A 16,271-nucleotide genomic window follows, 5' to 3' on the forward strand; every position below is an offset into this window, starting at 1 on the left:
TAGCTGTGTAATGTAATGTTAGGCAAGACTTTTCATCTCTCTGAGTCTCAGTTTCCTCATCTATGACATGATAGCAGTGAGGCTGCTTGGAATAAAACAAAATGATATCTGAGTTTTGGAAAAAAGATACTATACAAATTATCATTATTTTCCTCTTTTACATGTAGAAAAACAAAATATTAGAACAAATTATTATGTGTAGAAAAACAAAAATTATCATTGTTTTCCCCTTTTACATGTAGGAAAACAAAATACATCTTTATCAGTGTCGTACAATGTAACGTTAGCACAGCTGAAACCAGAACTGTGATTTCTTTCTTTCACTCTAGGCTTTCTTTACCTCACCTCTCACAATTAACCAAAACATTGAACTTCAGCCTGATTGAAAAGGCCAAACAATTGTAAACAGAGCAAAATGCCTATTTTCTTCCTTACTTGAATTATACCAAATAGCCATAATTTTCATGGATGTGTCTGTTCCTGCAATCTATCGTAACCATCTTTATACTGTACGTAATATGATTACATTTTTATTAGATGGGTATATACTCAGGCTATTTATTTATTCATTCAAAAAATTGCTATTGAGCTCCAGACAGAATTGAAAACATATGTTTACACAAAAATTTGTTCTTGATGTCTATTACCTTGGTAGTGATGGCATCACGGGTGTTTGCATATGTCCAGACTCATCAAATTGTACACATTTAACATGCGCAGTTCTCTGCATATCAATTATACCTCAATAGAGCTGGCTTAAAATTTTTTTTTTAATTTGTACATGAATGTTCATAGCAGCATTATCCATAATAGCCAAAAAGTGGAAACAACCCAAATGTCCATCAATTGATAATATATAAACAAAATGTGGTATACCCACAAAATGAAATATTATTCATCAATAAAAAGGAATAAAACGCTGATACATGCTACAACTTGTACAAACCTTGAAAACCTTATGCCAAGGAAGCCAGATAAAAAAGGCCACATATTATATGATTCTATTTATGTGAAATGTCCAGAATAGACAGCTCTAAAGAGACAGAAAGTGAATTAGTGGTGCCATGGGCTGGGGAAAAAGGGGAATGGAAGTGACTGCTTCCTGGGTTCAAGGTTTCTTTTGGGGGTGATGAAAATATTCTGGAATTAGATGGTGGTGATGATTGTGGAACCTCATGAATATACTAAAAAACACTGATTTGTATAGTTAAAAATTGAGAATTTTATGGTACGTAAATTATATTTCAATAAATAATTTAAAACATTATTGAGGAGCTTTACTAAGCACTATATCCTAGAATAAGAGTAGTGAACAGATATAAATCTGTGCTCTCTTGGTACTTATATTCTGGTGGAAGAGAGGAGGAAACAGAAAAGGTAAACAAAATAAATATTTAAAATAGTATTTTAGATAGAGAAGAGCATTAAGTAAAAATCATAAAGCAGGAAATGGACAATATCTGACAAATAACTGTCCCTTAAACTCATGATAATCTCTAAGACTTTGCTCAAGAAAAATAATTTCATTCTTATAAATAACCTCCAGTAGCATGTGAGATTTTGGAGGACCAGGACTCTTATTTTCTTCACCTTCATGGCCTTAAGTTTATGGCACATGTGGCTCCCACAAACATAAGTAGAAGAGTGAGGGGAAAGTTCATCAGTTCCTGTGGTTTCTCAGTTGGTCCCAAATACAAAAGATTCATTATTGCTTAAATACAGAACTACCATCTCACATGTTATCTCCAATTTGTGTTCACCTGCCTAGCTGAATATTTTAACAATAGTTGACATTAAAATATCTCTGTGTCTCTGTATCAAAGGGCAACCTGTTCTGTTTTTTTCTTTAATTGTATTTTGTTTTTTTAAGTATCAATGTCTTTATAGACAGTGCATAATAGTATAGAGGGTAAAAGATTTGACAAGAATCACACAAATTAAGTGGAAGGACCCCTGTCACATGTATATTTTGGAAGTCTAATCTATTCCATTTGGATTACTGCTACATTTCTTATCATGAGATTAGCTACTTTTTTTTTTTTTTTAACGCTAGGTCCTTGTTGGTTATCTGTTTTAAATATAGCAGTGTGTACCTGTGAATCCCAAACTCCCAATCTATCCCTCCCTCCCACCCTTCCCCTCGGTAACCATAAGTTCATTCTCTAAGTCTGTGAGTCTGTTTCTGTTTTGTAAATAAGTTCATTTGTGTCATTTTTTTTTAATTCCACATATAAGCGATATCATATGATATTGGACTTTCTCTGTCTGACTTGCTTCACTTAGTGTGATAATCTCTGCATCCATCCATGTTGCTGCAAATGGCATTATTTCATTCTCTTTAATGGCTGAGTAATGTTCCATTGTATACATGTACTACATCATCTTTATCCATTCATCTGTCAATGGACATTTAGTTTGTTTCCATGTCTTGGCAATTGTAAACAATGCTGCAGTGAACATGGGGGTGTATGTATCCTTTCGAACCATGTTTTTCTCTGGATATATGCCCAGGAGTGGGATTGCTATTTTTAGTTTTTTAAAACCTGTGCATTATTTGAAGAAATATTTTACCCGATGACAAGGTAGGAGAAGAGAACCCAAGTTCTCTCAATTTTCATAGGACAAACACTTGGTTTATATGTTGTGTCAAATGTGGCTGGATGCTTTTGATTCTTCCTGCTTTCCATCATTTACCCAATTCATTCTTCCTCACTTTTCCACTTGAAGAAGAGTAGAGATAGCAAGAGTACATGAAACTGAAAAATATCAAAAGACTACATGAAGATAATTAAAATATATCAAAATGCAATGAAGGAGGAACTTGAGAATAATGATGAGCTTAAGAAAAACAATCTATAATTTCAGTGAATCTTTGCATTTTAAACTTAGATACCATCCAGCGCAAGCCCTTTAGGCTAAGAGGGCACTGTGCTCCTGAGAGGTTCCATGGCCTGGTTAAGATCTCACTGACAACAGATTTGAGGCTGGAATTCAGATCTCCTGTCCCCTGAGTTTTGAAAGTAGTGTTTTTGAAGCTCTGTGTGACAGACTGAAAGTCATATTCCTGTGATCAGTCCAATTGTGCCCATAGATGAAATACAGCCTCCTCTGTGTAAAGTGAAATGACCTGATACACACCACCTCTCAAAAAAATATCTCCCGTTCAGCTGCCAGTGGGTCTAAATTGCTACTCTTAGAGTACAGTGTACTAAGGGTGCCCTAAGAGAACATTTCTTTGGATTCTTCTACTTATTTTCATTTTCAAAATGCAAATATCATTGAAGAGGAATAATGTGAGTTAACCCTTGGAACCTGGAAAAAAGACAAGAATGGAAATAGGAGTCAAAGAGGGAACCAAGTGTTAATATTGCCTCACTAAGTGCTCTAGCATGTAAGGTGGGAAACAAAACACAAATATGACAGCAAATCTTTTGTAAAGAGTTCAGTGAATGAATTCATCTAAGCTGAAGAAATGATGTAACATTAGAACCTTTAGAAAATTATTATGCTGTGTCCTACAGTGGATTAATGTCTACAACTCATATTGAATTTCTATTGCAGTTTTCACATTCAAGCAATAACCCACGAGATGACATTGCTACAGAAGCATACGAAGATGAGTTAGACATGGGCCGATCTGGATCCTACCTGAACAGCAGTATCAATTCAGCCTGGAGTGAGCACAGCTTGGATCCAGAAGACATTCGGGTAATGCCAGTATTTCTTCTTTTCTGTTTTAGATTACACCCATTCCTACAGGCTCGCACGTGTGGGTTGATGTTCATGTGTGCTTCTTTGTGTTAGAGAGCATGTGTGTTTGTGTAAGAACTGAAGGCATCACATGCAGTTAATCCAGTTCTAAAACATAGAATCACAGTATAAGTTAGGCCACACAGGCCAGTCTTGATAGTCTTAACTGACTTATTGGACACGATGATGATGAACTGGTTGTACATGTCCCATGATGACGGTTTATGCGATCTTGCTGATGGGAAACTAGGATAGATCTGTGAGCAGAGAGTGTGAATTATTTAAAATAATCTGTGACAATATATCAGCATTTGGAGGAAGAAGACGCTTTTAGTATTCGATGGCCTGTTGGACACTAATTTAACATTAGGTGTAATTGTATCAGTGGCTACATGACGCTTCCCATATTGTTGAGGGGTATGGTTTATCAGTAGACACAGGCTGTGTTTTGTCATATGGTCCAGGCCCAGCCTGGTCCACGCAATTCACAAGTTCAAAGTGCCTGTTGCATGAAGCAAGTGCAGAATGCAGGAGTTCACGTCTTAAAGTTCAAACGCTGTGTGAAACAAGATACAGAGGAATCAGAAGGTGAGAGTGAGGGGAAAGTTGATGAGCAGAGATGTTAGGAAGAGCTCCGTTTATTGACTTCACATTACAGTTAGTGATATTAGCCGGCCGAAACGCTAAATTCCGCACCTCTTTGAATCTGCTCTTGTTACGGCAGGACGAGCTGAAGAAACTCTACGCCCAGTTGGAAATCTATAAGAGGAAGAAGATGATCACAAATAATCCCCACCTCCAGAAAAAGCGGTGCTCGAAGAAGGGCTTAGGCCGTTCCATCATGAGGCGGATCACCGAGATCCCGGAGACGGTCAGCCGGCAGTGCTCCAAGGAGGACAAGGACGCGTTGGACCACGGCACGGCCAAGGGCACCGTCCCGGGCAGGAGGAACCCGCAGGAGGCTGCGGGCGGCGCCGGGAAGCCCAAGGAGGAGTCCCTGCGGAACCGAGTCTTCTCGCTCAAGAAATCGCACAGCACGTACGAGCACGTGCGGGAGCAGCCTGGCAGCCCGCCCGCCCCGAGCCGGGAGGAGGAGGAGGCGGCGGCCGCGGACGACTCTGCGCTGGGGTCCCCGGCGGGAACGAACCGGCCGCGAGCCCTGCAAGACGACAGCCAGGCCGTGTCCACCGAGTCCGTGCCTCTGGTGTGTAAGTCGGCCAGCGCCCACAACCTCAGCTCGGAGAAGAAGCCCGGGCCGCCCCGCACGTCCGTGTTACAGAAGTCCCTCAGCGTCATCGCCAGTGCCAAAGAGAAGACGCTCGGATTGGCCGGGAAAACCCAGGCATCCGGCATGGAGGAACGGGCCAAAGCCCAGAAAGCTCTGCCGAGAGAGAAAGAGACAAACAGAAAATACTCAAATTCAGCTAACGCAGAGACTCAAGACTCTGCCCCCCCAAACTCCAATCATTCAGAGGAGCCAAGAAAACCTCCGAAATCTGGGATTATGAGGCAACAAAGGGCCAACCCCCCCGCTGCCAATTCCGACCTGAGCCCAGGCGCCACCCAGATGAAGGACAGCTTTGACATAGGGGAAGTGTGCCCCTGGGAGATCTACGACCTGACCCCCGGTCCTGTGCCTTCAGAATCAAAAGTTCAAAAGCACGTATCGATTGCGGCTTCTGAAATGGAGAAAACCCCAATTTTTTCCTTAAAGGAGAAATCTCATCCCAAGCCTAAGGCAGCTGAACTATGTCAGCAGTCCAATCCGAAGAGCATAGACAAAGCTGAGGTGTGCCCTTGGGAGATCCAAGGTCAGTCCCTCTTTGAAGATGAGAAGTATGTGATTTCCAAGACTCAGGTTCCCCCAGGAAGAGCTCAAGGGGAGAATGGAGGCCAGCACTCTGCAGCCAGTGTGTGTGCTGGGCAGTGTGAAGAACTGCCTCCCAAAGCTGTAGCATCAAAAGTGGAGAATGAAAACCTCAACCAACTAGGAGACCAGGAGAAAAAGACATCTTCCTCTGAGCAAAACGTGCCTGACTCATATAACTCAAGTAACAACTTTCAGCAATCCTTAACATCACGAGCTGAGGTGTGTCCCTGGGAGTTTGAGACCCCAGATCAACCAAATGCGGAAAGAAGTGTAGCTATCCCTGCCTCTTCTGCTTTAAGTGCAAATAAGATAGCAGGGCCTCGGAAATAAGAGGTCTGGGATACTTTTAAAGTGTAGCATCCCCAGAAAGAAAAGGAGAAGGAAGAAACGCTGAATTCACTATAAGACGGAAGATACAGGATCACAAATTCCCAAGGAGTATTGGTCAATCAAGGGAAATGTGAAAGGCAGGGGTGGAAGAAAACGTAGGAGGCCAGGGCGACGACGTAATGGAGAAGTTAGACTGGCCAGGAAAGTCTTGCCCCAGGGAACACTGGGAAAATCCTTACACTTTAGCATATGTTTGGGAGAAGTAGCCCTCAATGTCTGCCCCTGATCAATACTTACCCTTGGGACTTTGAAGATCCCAAGCAAGGCAAACCAGAAGACACAGAAGAGGGACGAGATTTTGCAAAGGAGAGGAAGGTATTGACGTATGTGACCGAAATTCTAAGTAGCTGACTAAAAAGAACTTACTTTACCTATTTAACCTTGATAGCACTGCTAACTTAATGCATCCAAAAATACCTTTTATATTAATGATTGCTTTCATTTTCTTATAAATGTCTGTTTCAGTACATTGTTGTGTCTCATTCCAGCATTCCAGATTGTATAATTTTTGCAAATAACTTTGATATTATGTGACACAACACATTTATGCAATCTGCAGCTACTCAATTGTTATTGCAACTTCCAGAATACCTGCTCTCTATCAACTTTAGTTGATTCTTGAAGTACAGTACGCTTTCTCTGGCTTGGGAAGCCATAACTGTTATGATAAAACCTTTTAGTTTTGGCTGTGGTTTATATATTGTGAATTTGGATTTGACTCTATTATTTCACATCATGGTTTGTTATACTGTCTTAATCAGGGTTTTTTATACAAGTTGAGTTTCTTGTTTTGCACTTCCTGTTAGGACTCAGAAGCTTTATTAATATTGGGGATCAAGTGGTCCTACTTAGTCATACATCTCATTAAGGACAACTTATCTATTGTTTGTTCAAAGTCAGGGATAGATAATGCCTTCATTCCAATTAATTGTCCCTTTTAACTCTTTCAGTATTTCATACTTAGCAGCATTTCATAAGGAAGGAAGAAGCTAAGAGTGAGAAAAAAATACTGTGCGTTATTATTACCATTGGCAAGGGAAGACTCTGGGAATGACAAGAGAATTAGAGTACTGCAGAGCCAGGGGATTTGCCTTTAAAACAAAGACAGAAAGGGAGCTCCCAATAGCACTTTCAAGGGATTATATTTTTAAAGAGAAAAGTTATTATAGCATCAAGATCATTATATGGATATATTTTTATTATGTATACTAAATATATAATATTTTACATTACCTTAAACTACTTATTCTCATAAACTCTTATTCATTGCTTCAGGCAAGGGTAGAACTTGCTGGGCTTGAATCCCAAAGAGGTTTATAACCAGAGTTACTCAAAGCCTATGAGGCAGTGTGGGCTCTTCATTCTTCCAAGCCCTGGAAAACTTCCAAGTCCTGCAAATGGCCTAGGTGAGCTACCAGGCTCAAAATTCCAAATGTAGGGGTTATTTGCAAGGCACAGCAGCCCCCAAAGCATGTTTTATAAAACGTATCGCATTCCACACTGATCACCTGGCATGGCAATCCGAAGCTGCTGATTTAGCCCTACTGATGTGATCATGCAAAGAGATTCCATTGCAAAACTCAGTCTCATTTTATTTTAAGATGAATCACTTAAAAATAGAACCAAGACTTCCTTTCTCTCACGCTAAATGCTGAAGTATCACGGCTTGTTCGGCCAGGACATTTATAGCCTAAATAACTGTTTCTCATTTTCTGAGCAGCAAGGAGAACATGCTAGGAGGGTAGAAGTTGAGAAAAGGGAATCAGAAGGTGGATACGGGGCTGTTCTTAGGAATATTACTCTCAATGGAAGATAAAAACTGGGAATTCTCGTATTCATCATCAAAATTTTCCCAGTGATTTGTATTCAGGAGTAACATGCATTTCACCATTTTGCAAAGCTGTGCATAAATCTCCTCACCCATTTGCTTGCTTCGTGCATCACTCAGGATGGTGGGGTAGGTTTGAAGAGATGTAGAAATTCTATTTGTTTTTGCTTTCTTCATTTACTTCCTTCTCCGCTTCCTTTTCAATCAAAGCCTATCTATCTACTTAGTGACCTTGGACTACAACTTTAAGGTATAAAGTTGTGAATTTGGTTTGGAGTGTCCAGACCCACCTACTTGTTTCATTTACACCCGAGATCTGTTAGTTAGTACTTTACTGACTTTTTCAGAAATAAGCAGTCAGGCATCAGCGACTTTTTATCGCACTTCAGGATGACCCTGCTAGAGATGTGGCCTAAAGAAGACTTGCCTGTTTCTACCTTAGTACAGTCCATAGATTCTCTTCCACCAGCATAAATCAGCAAGAGCGCCTGGGGTCTTTCCTAGACTTTCATTGCCATTATTTATCACCAAGAGAAGTTTAAATCTGCAATCCTTGAGGTTGTTTTCCCAGACGGATAACAGTAAGCAAGTGAGGAAACCCTCTGAAGTTCACAGACGTTCGCTAGGTTGTCCTTCTCAGTGCACGTGCACGCTGCATCCTGTCCTTGTTTTTAAGCCAGGGTTTATAAATAAGTAGGTTTATACCAATCTTAATAGAACTGTATATTTTATGCAAGAGTTAAACGCTTTACGACATGAATTATAACCCAACCCATTGTAAACTTTGGTGGCCATATGGATTTGAAACTCGACAGTTCTCTTGTATTTGCTTCCTAGGTTTCTGCATGCAAGTGATGACAGGTAGGACTGAAAAAAAACACTGCCTTTGACTTCTAGCATTTAGCAACCGAGAGATGTAGAGTCAATAAAGCTGTCAGTCTCTTCACTTAATCTGTGGTTCTTCTGAAACTATTATCTGAAACCTACAGCATCCCACCATAAAATATTTGGTAAATTTATGTCGTGACGTGTTGCAGCATGTAAATACTTATAACTTCTCTGCAATAAAACATATTTATATGAAAGCAATTTGGGGCGATTTGTGTGTTCATCTATCAAAAGTTGAATTCATTTCACCTAACCAACTTTAGGAGGAATCCCATATATCTTTGGTTTTGGTACACTTATGCGCACACATCCCCACGTTGCCTATATACAGGAATGTGTGAGTAGTCAAATGTGGCCTCAAACATGCAGGTGATCATTCGGAGCCAATAAAACCTGTTAGGACTAGTGGTTTTGATTTAAGGATGCTCTAGCCAAATGGGAACTAATTCAGCTACCTTTTTAATTTTTATTTATTTATTTATTTACTTATTTATTGGCTGCGCCACGCGGCTTATGGGTTCTTAGTTCCCCAACCAGGGATCATACAAGTGCCCCCTGCAGTGAGTTCCTCAGCTACCTTTTTTAAAATTTGAAGTTAGTTGATTTACAATGTTGTGTTAGTTTCTGGTGTACAGCAAAGTGATTCGGATATATATATATTCTTTTCCATTATCATTTATTAAAGGATATTGAATAGAGTTCCCTGTTCAGCTACCGTTTTAAATTTACTCAACAAACATACCAGGCAATCTGCTAAGCAATGATGATGATCTTCAGATGAACAAGGTGCTCCAGTAGCACTCAGACCCATAAGAGTATCCGGTCCCTGCTATGGTATTACACAGGAGAGCGTGACTAAGTCTCGGAGCCAGGGCTGGCTTAATAAGGAGGGCCCATTCACCAGGCTGAAATTCTGCAAAGCCATCAGGTATGAAAGGGAAAGAATGTAAGACCAGAAAGGTAATTGTGCACAGCATTGCATTCTTGCTTCAGATAACTACAGTGTATCCTTTATTACTGGGAGCTATCAAAAAGCTTTAAATAGGGGCATAATCAAGTCACATTTTAGAAGGAAATGATTTGTTCCCCGAGTGATGGGGAGCAGCCCAGAAATGGCCTGAAGTGGGAGGAGACTAGAGGCAGCTAGATCAGTTAGAAGACTAGTATGAGAGTCAGGGTAAGGGAAAGTGAGGGCCTAAGGAGGAGAGGAAAAAAACATTGGTTGTTTTTTATCAAAATAGCATCTTCCAGTGGGTTTCCTGTTATGTTATACTCCTAGGAAACCAGAAAAATCAAAGTAATTAGGTAACTCTGTCAAATATAAATGTTCCTTCTAAGTTTGTTAACATTTTGGATAATTTCAAAAGTTTTCAAAGCCCTCTCTGAAGGTCAATGGACCTCAATATCCTCTACCCACCTTGATACTGAACTGGGCTGGGAAAGGAGCAAAGGGCTTGCCTAGATGGGGACCTAAATTCCTGGCTGGAAGTGGCAGCTCTGAAGCAGTTCCAGAAAGAAGCAGGTGTGGCAGGAGGTCAGAGGAGGGAGCTGGATCTACCCTCTCCCTGCATCACCTTTCCTTTAAATGGTTCCTGCAATGGCCCTTTCCCAACTCTTCACTGTGTATTGCGTATTTGCACATTCTGTATTCTCTCGGTACTTACACGTAGAATCAGTGGTTTCAGGTCTTTGAATGATCCTAAAGAGCTGAGACAAAAGCCTTTGGGGATTAACAAGCCATGGAAATCAAGTCTACTTATGTGATAAGGAACATAGAGCCTTTTCAGTGTTTGTTGGAATTGCTTGGTTGATGGCTGTATTATTTTTCATATATTTATGCACAGTGATAGTCTTGTTTCTTTGTTCTACATTTAGAACCTTTCTGTTAAAAAAAAATACCTAAGAGGACTATTCCTATCAGAGATTGACTTTATCACTCCGAAAAGTAATCATGTCAATCTCTTGTTCTAAAGCAATGCAAGTTAGTTAAGATTTTCATTATTATTTCAGCATATTCTGTCCTTTTCCCCCTGAATAGTTATGAGGACAGAAATAATGTCTTTCTAATTTTGGTTATTTTCTCTTTAAACATTTGTTTCTGGGAAAGTACAAGGGCAAACTCGGAGCACATTGAATGCTTTAATTCAGTGTTAACTGGTCAGAAGGCAGACAATGGAAAGTCTGAATTGGTTTTTAATTTCCCTTTCTCTGCGATGTGAATGTAATACTTTGCCAGAAATAAAACTGTCTGATCAAATGAAAATGGAAAATGAGAGATAAATATGGGAAAAGTCTTTGTTGCACAACAGTCACATTCCTAGAAAGAAAAATAAGTATGCAGATAGCAGGTCATGACAATTTTTTTTTTTTTTTTTTTTTTTTTTTAAAGTGTTGTGGCCAAGGTCACACAGCTAGCTGGTCACCTTGATCTTTTTTTTTTTTTTTAATTTTATAGCTACTTTATTTATTAATTTATTATTGATTTTTGGCTGTGTTGGGTCTTCGGTTCGTGCGAGGGCTTTCTCTAGTTGCGGCAAGTGGGGGCCACTCTTCATCGCGGTGCGGGGACCGCTCTTCATCGCGGTGCGCGGGCCTTTCACTATAGCGGCCCCTCCCGTTGCGGGGCACAGGCTCCAGACGCGCAGGCTCAGTAGTTGTGGCTCACGGGCCCAGCTGCTCCGTGGCATGTGGGATCTTCCCAGACCAGGGCTCGAACCCGTGTCCCCTGCATTAGCAGGCAGATTCTCAACCACTGCGCCACCAGGGAAGCCCATGACAATTCTTATAGAACGTACTCCCATTTCAGTTCAAACAGGAATAGAAAAGACGGCAAATGCCCTCTTCAAGATTTTAAGCCCAGTTTTTCCCCTAGCATACCATACCATGGGATTTTATTCCTCTGTGCCTTTTGTCTTGCTGTTTGGTCCATCTGAAATTCTCACCCTCCTTCTTCTCTGTGTCAGCATCTTATGTGTGCTCCAATACTAGTATGATCATATAATTTATTGTCCAAAGAAAACCTTTGAGAGTGAAAGTGCAGTGCTAATAATGAATAATTATGCTTGGAAAACAGTGTAAACTGGGACTATCCCAAGCAACCTGGGATGTTAGTTTGTTTAGCCTCTTCAAGGAGCAGCACAAATGCTCTGCTCCTTCCATGAAGCATTTCCTAATGCCACAAATCAGAAGGACTTTCTCCTTCCTCTGTGCTTGCCTTAGGAATTTGCTTAAGTCTATGACTGCACTGACTCACAGTTTAGTTAGTTACATAGTCCTCTGTATCATCTGCTAAAATAAGAGTTCCTGGGGGCAAGAAATTTTTTTTGTTCACCTCTATATCCCCAATTTCTAGCCGTGTGCTTTGCTCTGAGTTCAATAAATATTTGCCGAATTGAAATGTTTGATTACTGATCATTGTCTAAAATACACTTGAAGAGAAAGAGAAACTCAGGAGTTGGATGAAGACTTGCTGCAGAATTTCTAAAATGTTCAGTACTAACCGGTCTTCCATCCACATCCTGGCAGTGTCTGGAAACTTCAGATTATGACTGAACCGCAGTAACTCTCCAGCATTACAAGGTAAGAATTGATTTGTCACCCTAAGGAGGGAGAAGCTGAAGGTTTGGGACATGGCCCAGTTTGTTAGAGCTCTAAAAAATATTTCCATATGTCATAAAAAGGAAGAAATGTTTAATTTGACTGTAGGAACTTACTTTTAGTTATTTGAACTCTTTGGAAAATAAAGCTTGGTGGGATCTAAATAAAATATCCACATAAAAATAAATACTGATGCTAGACTTTCAGATGTTTCTGAGAAATGAGGGTGTTTGAACAAACTGAATGTTTTACTGGCTTTAGAATTTCTTATCCATATATTTCATGTTATGTAGAAGTAGTCATGATATGCATGCATATAACTATAAAGTTTCCATATGTGAACAGAAATATAAAAGTTGTTTGTGGATTGGTTCAAATCCTCTTGAGGTGAATTTGTAAGTGTTAAAACCTACTCAAGGTATTAATATTTTGGTAGAAATTCGCAGCCTTGTTTATCCACCTTGTGTGTGAGACTCCTTTTAAACTTCCTCCAAATGAATGGGTCTGGTCCATTAAAAGCTGAAAACATTCTGTTCCCTTTGGCTAATGCTTGACCTTTTTGGAGCATCTTAAGTATCAATGATATAAAAATAACCTGACATTTACATAACACCTCTCTCCTCAGCTCAGAGAGCTCATTGTTATGGGAATTCTCACTGGCATCTTACTCATCAGTGTGTCCTCCTAAAGGCACATCCCCTTCTAAGACCTAATCTTATTTATTCCCATTTTTTTCGTTTATTAAGAGAGTATATGCTTGTTTCCAGATTCACTTAACATAACACAATTCTAGTAATCCAGTTGTTTCATTTGTATCCTAAACATAAATTAAATAGAAGTAAATTATTCCATATCTATTACCATTTAGCAGCTACATTTTTCCTCAGGAACAGCCCCAAAGCTGGAAGTGAATCAGTGCTTGACGGTGACTGGTGGCCAAAATGGCCAAGAAATGCTGAAAACACTAAAAGTACAGGAGACCCAGTGCGGAAGAAGAGGCTTGATGTACCTAGAAGAGGGTGTTGAAAACCAGTGCCAGTAGCATTAAACTGAGAAGTATCAGAAAAGGGACAAAAAAGGGGGAAATAGGAGGCATCCAGGAAGAAATGAAAACAATTAATAGAAACAGCTGAAACTGTGGATGGTGCAGATCACAGCAGAGGGGAATAGTTACGGGGTCAGGAAAATGCAAACCGTCTGACTATAGCACCAAGTGTCCTCAACAAACACTTTGTAGATGCCATCACTCTCTACAGTCTGTTGACTTTAAATAATGGAGATTACCCTTGATGATGTGGGTGGGCCTCATTCAATCAGTTTAAGGTCTTTTTTTTTTTTTAATTGATTTATGTTTGGCTGCATTGGGTCTTCGTTGCTGCGCGCAGGCTTTCTCTAGTTGCGTCGAGCGGGGGCTACTCTTTGTTGCGGTGCGCAGGCTTCTCATTGCAGTGGCTTCTCTTGTTGCGGACCACGGGCTATAGGTGCACGGGCTTCAGTAGTTGTGGCACACAGGCTCAGTAGTTGTGGCTTGTGGGCTCTAGAGCGCAGGCTCAGTAGTTGTGGCGCACGGGCTTAGTTGCTCCGCGGCATGTGGGATCTTCCTGGACCAGGGCTCGAACCCGTGTCCCCTGCATTGGTAGGCGGATTCTTAACCACTGCACCACCAGGGAAGTCCCCAGTTCAAGGTCTTGAGAACAAAAACTGAGAAAGAATTCTGCTTCAATACTATGGCATAAAAATCCTGCCTGAGTTTCCAGCCTTCCAGCCAGCCCTATAGATTTCAGACTTGCCAGCCTCCACAGTTGTGTGAGCCAATTTCTCAAAATAAATCTCTCTCCCTCTCTATCCATCCATCCATCCATCCATCCTATTGATTCTGTTTCTCTGGAGTACTCTGACTGATAACTGATTTTGGTATTGAGAGCAGTTCTAGAGGAACAGAATCTTAAGAGTGAATTTTCTGAATTGGTTCTGAGGTTCCTGGAATTGGTTCTCTAATTTGATTAGATTTAAATGCACTGATGACTCTGGTGGGAGAGAGGGTACTGATAATCCATTGTGTAATGTGGCAATAGAAATGTACAAAATCTCACCACTGAATATTCCTAATCCAATACCTACAGGAGGCAAGGTTCTGGGTGACCATCTGTTTGGTACCTTAGAACACTTTGTCAAACTAGCGAGTATAAGGAGATTGGCTTCTTGCTCCTAACTGCTATGGACAGTGTGGGGAAAGAGAAGTATTAGTTCAGGGATTCAAATTCCCACCTCTAGCACCACATGAATCATCTGAAACTTTCTATGTCTGTCTTGAAAGAAATCCTTACCTCCTGTAGCCCTGGAGCTGAGCTTTATAAAAACAGACGCAGAATCTTTGCAGTTAGCAGCTGAATTACAATGCAAATTAAATTTTCAGCTTTACAAGGTGTTGCAGTAAAGGCGTCGATTGGGAAGGAATGGAGTCCTGAAAACTGGAATGGGGCAGACGGCTAGATCCTGATGAAGCTGGCGACAGTGAGTCTTCTTCACCCTACGAACGGCCCTTAAGCCACTCCCACCTGAGGAGATTAACCCTGCTTTGCCTGATGAAATTGTAATGGCCTCCCCTGAAGGAACTGCCTTGAAAAACATGGCTGATTCTCCTAGGACATGCCCCCGCCACTGCTGTTTGCTTCTAGACCCATAGCTAGACTCAAGTTCCAGCGAGCCCCAGGTGAGGTGCAAAGCGTGACCCACAAGATGTGTCACAGCACAAAAGACCACATAATTTTTCCAATGTATCCAGGCAGGAATATGGGGAATATTTATGGGAGTTGAAGTTGTGCGTGATGATGGTGGAAGGAATGTAATGTTGGATCAGGCTGAATTTATTGAGCCCACTAAACAAAAATTCTGGGTTCAATAAAGAGTTAGAAAAAGCTCTGTTTTTTTTGCAGGCCGGGGGTGGGCAGGGGTGGTGTTGGCTGAAACATAGACTGAAATGTCTCCTACACTAAATGAAGTTGAAATGCCAGAACTTCTTTGGTATACTGTAGAAGAATATATCCAAAGGCTTAGGGAGATTGGGATGTTAAAGTTGATTTGTCATATAAGATCTGCTCGCCCCCATGACCAAGGGGCCAGAGGACACACCTTTCACTATGACTACAGAAAAACAAATTTGTGAAGGGAGCCTCAGCATCCTTGAAGAACTCCGTGGTCACTCTTCTCTGTAGGTCAGAAATCATAGGGAGAATGGCTACCACTGACTGGGATCCTTAAATGTCATGGGGTAATTGGATCGCAGGGTGACAAGGGCCACTGGTGGCACTTAATCACCAATACAAGGCAAGAGTTGTTACCATAATGGATAGCAGAGTCAAGGCAGCAATCAAAATAGTCTGACTTGCAGAGACCTATGTCATTGGCCAGTTGAACAGTTTCCCTAAAAGAGAAATAGACAGGCAGTCTCCTAAATTCTGGCTTGATTTGCATATGTGGAAAAGCTCTAAGTCAAATGACAGAAGTCTAACTTGAATCACCAAAACTGAAGAGTCACGGCCCTTGAGTCAATTCCCAGCCCTGAGCCAGTTTACAGACCCAGAACCCATTGAATAAAGAGGAGACTGTGTCCCCTGGAGAAGGACATCATCACACTGCCAAAAATGTATACTATTAATCTTTCTCCCAGCCTTCTCCAAAGATACCTACTGCCTTTTACAAGGGTGACTCTGCACTGGGGAAAAGGAAAAAAATCAGACTTCTCAGGGGTGATTGAACCCTAGTTCTGAACTGACACTGTGGGTCAACAGAGTAGGGGCTTATGGAGGTCAGGTGATCAATGGAATCTTAGCTCAAGTTTATCTCACACTGGGTCGCCAAACCCATCCTGTGGTTATTTCCCCAGTTCCAAAATGCATAATTAGAATGGAAATACTCAGCAACCAGCAGAAGCTCCACATTGTTTCC

General features: G+C 41.0%; 1 protein-coding gene across 1 annotated transcript in view; it reads left to right on the forward strand.

The window, feature by feature from the left end:
* GPR158 (G protein-coupled receptor 158) overlaps positions 1-8,927 on the forward strand; it is a 342,097-nt gene extending 333,170 nt beyond the window's left edge. The window contains exons 10-11 of the mRNA XM_082385766.1: positions 3,562-3,708; positions 4,475-8,927. Coding sequence (XP_082241892.1) covers positions 3,562-3,708; positions 4,475-5,950 — 1,623 coding nt within the window. The 3' untranslated portion in view covers positions 5,951-8,927. The remainder of the gene's footprint in view (positions 1-3,561; positions 3,709-4,474) is intronic.
* The last annotated feature ends 7,344 nt before the right edge of the window (positions 8,928-16,271 follow it).

The sequence above is a fragment of the Balaenoptera borealis genome, assembly GCF_965194805.1.
Source record: "Balaenoptera borealis genome assembly, chromosome: 3".
Classification (NCBI taxonomy): Eukaryota; Metazoa; Chordata; class Mammalia; order Artiodactyla; family Balaenopteridae; genus Balaenoptera; species Balaenoptera borealis.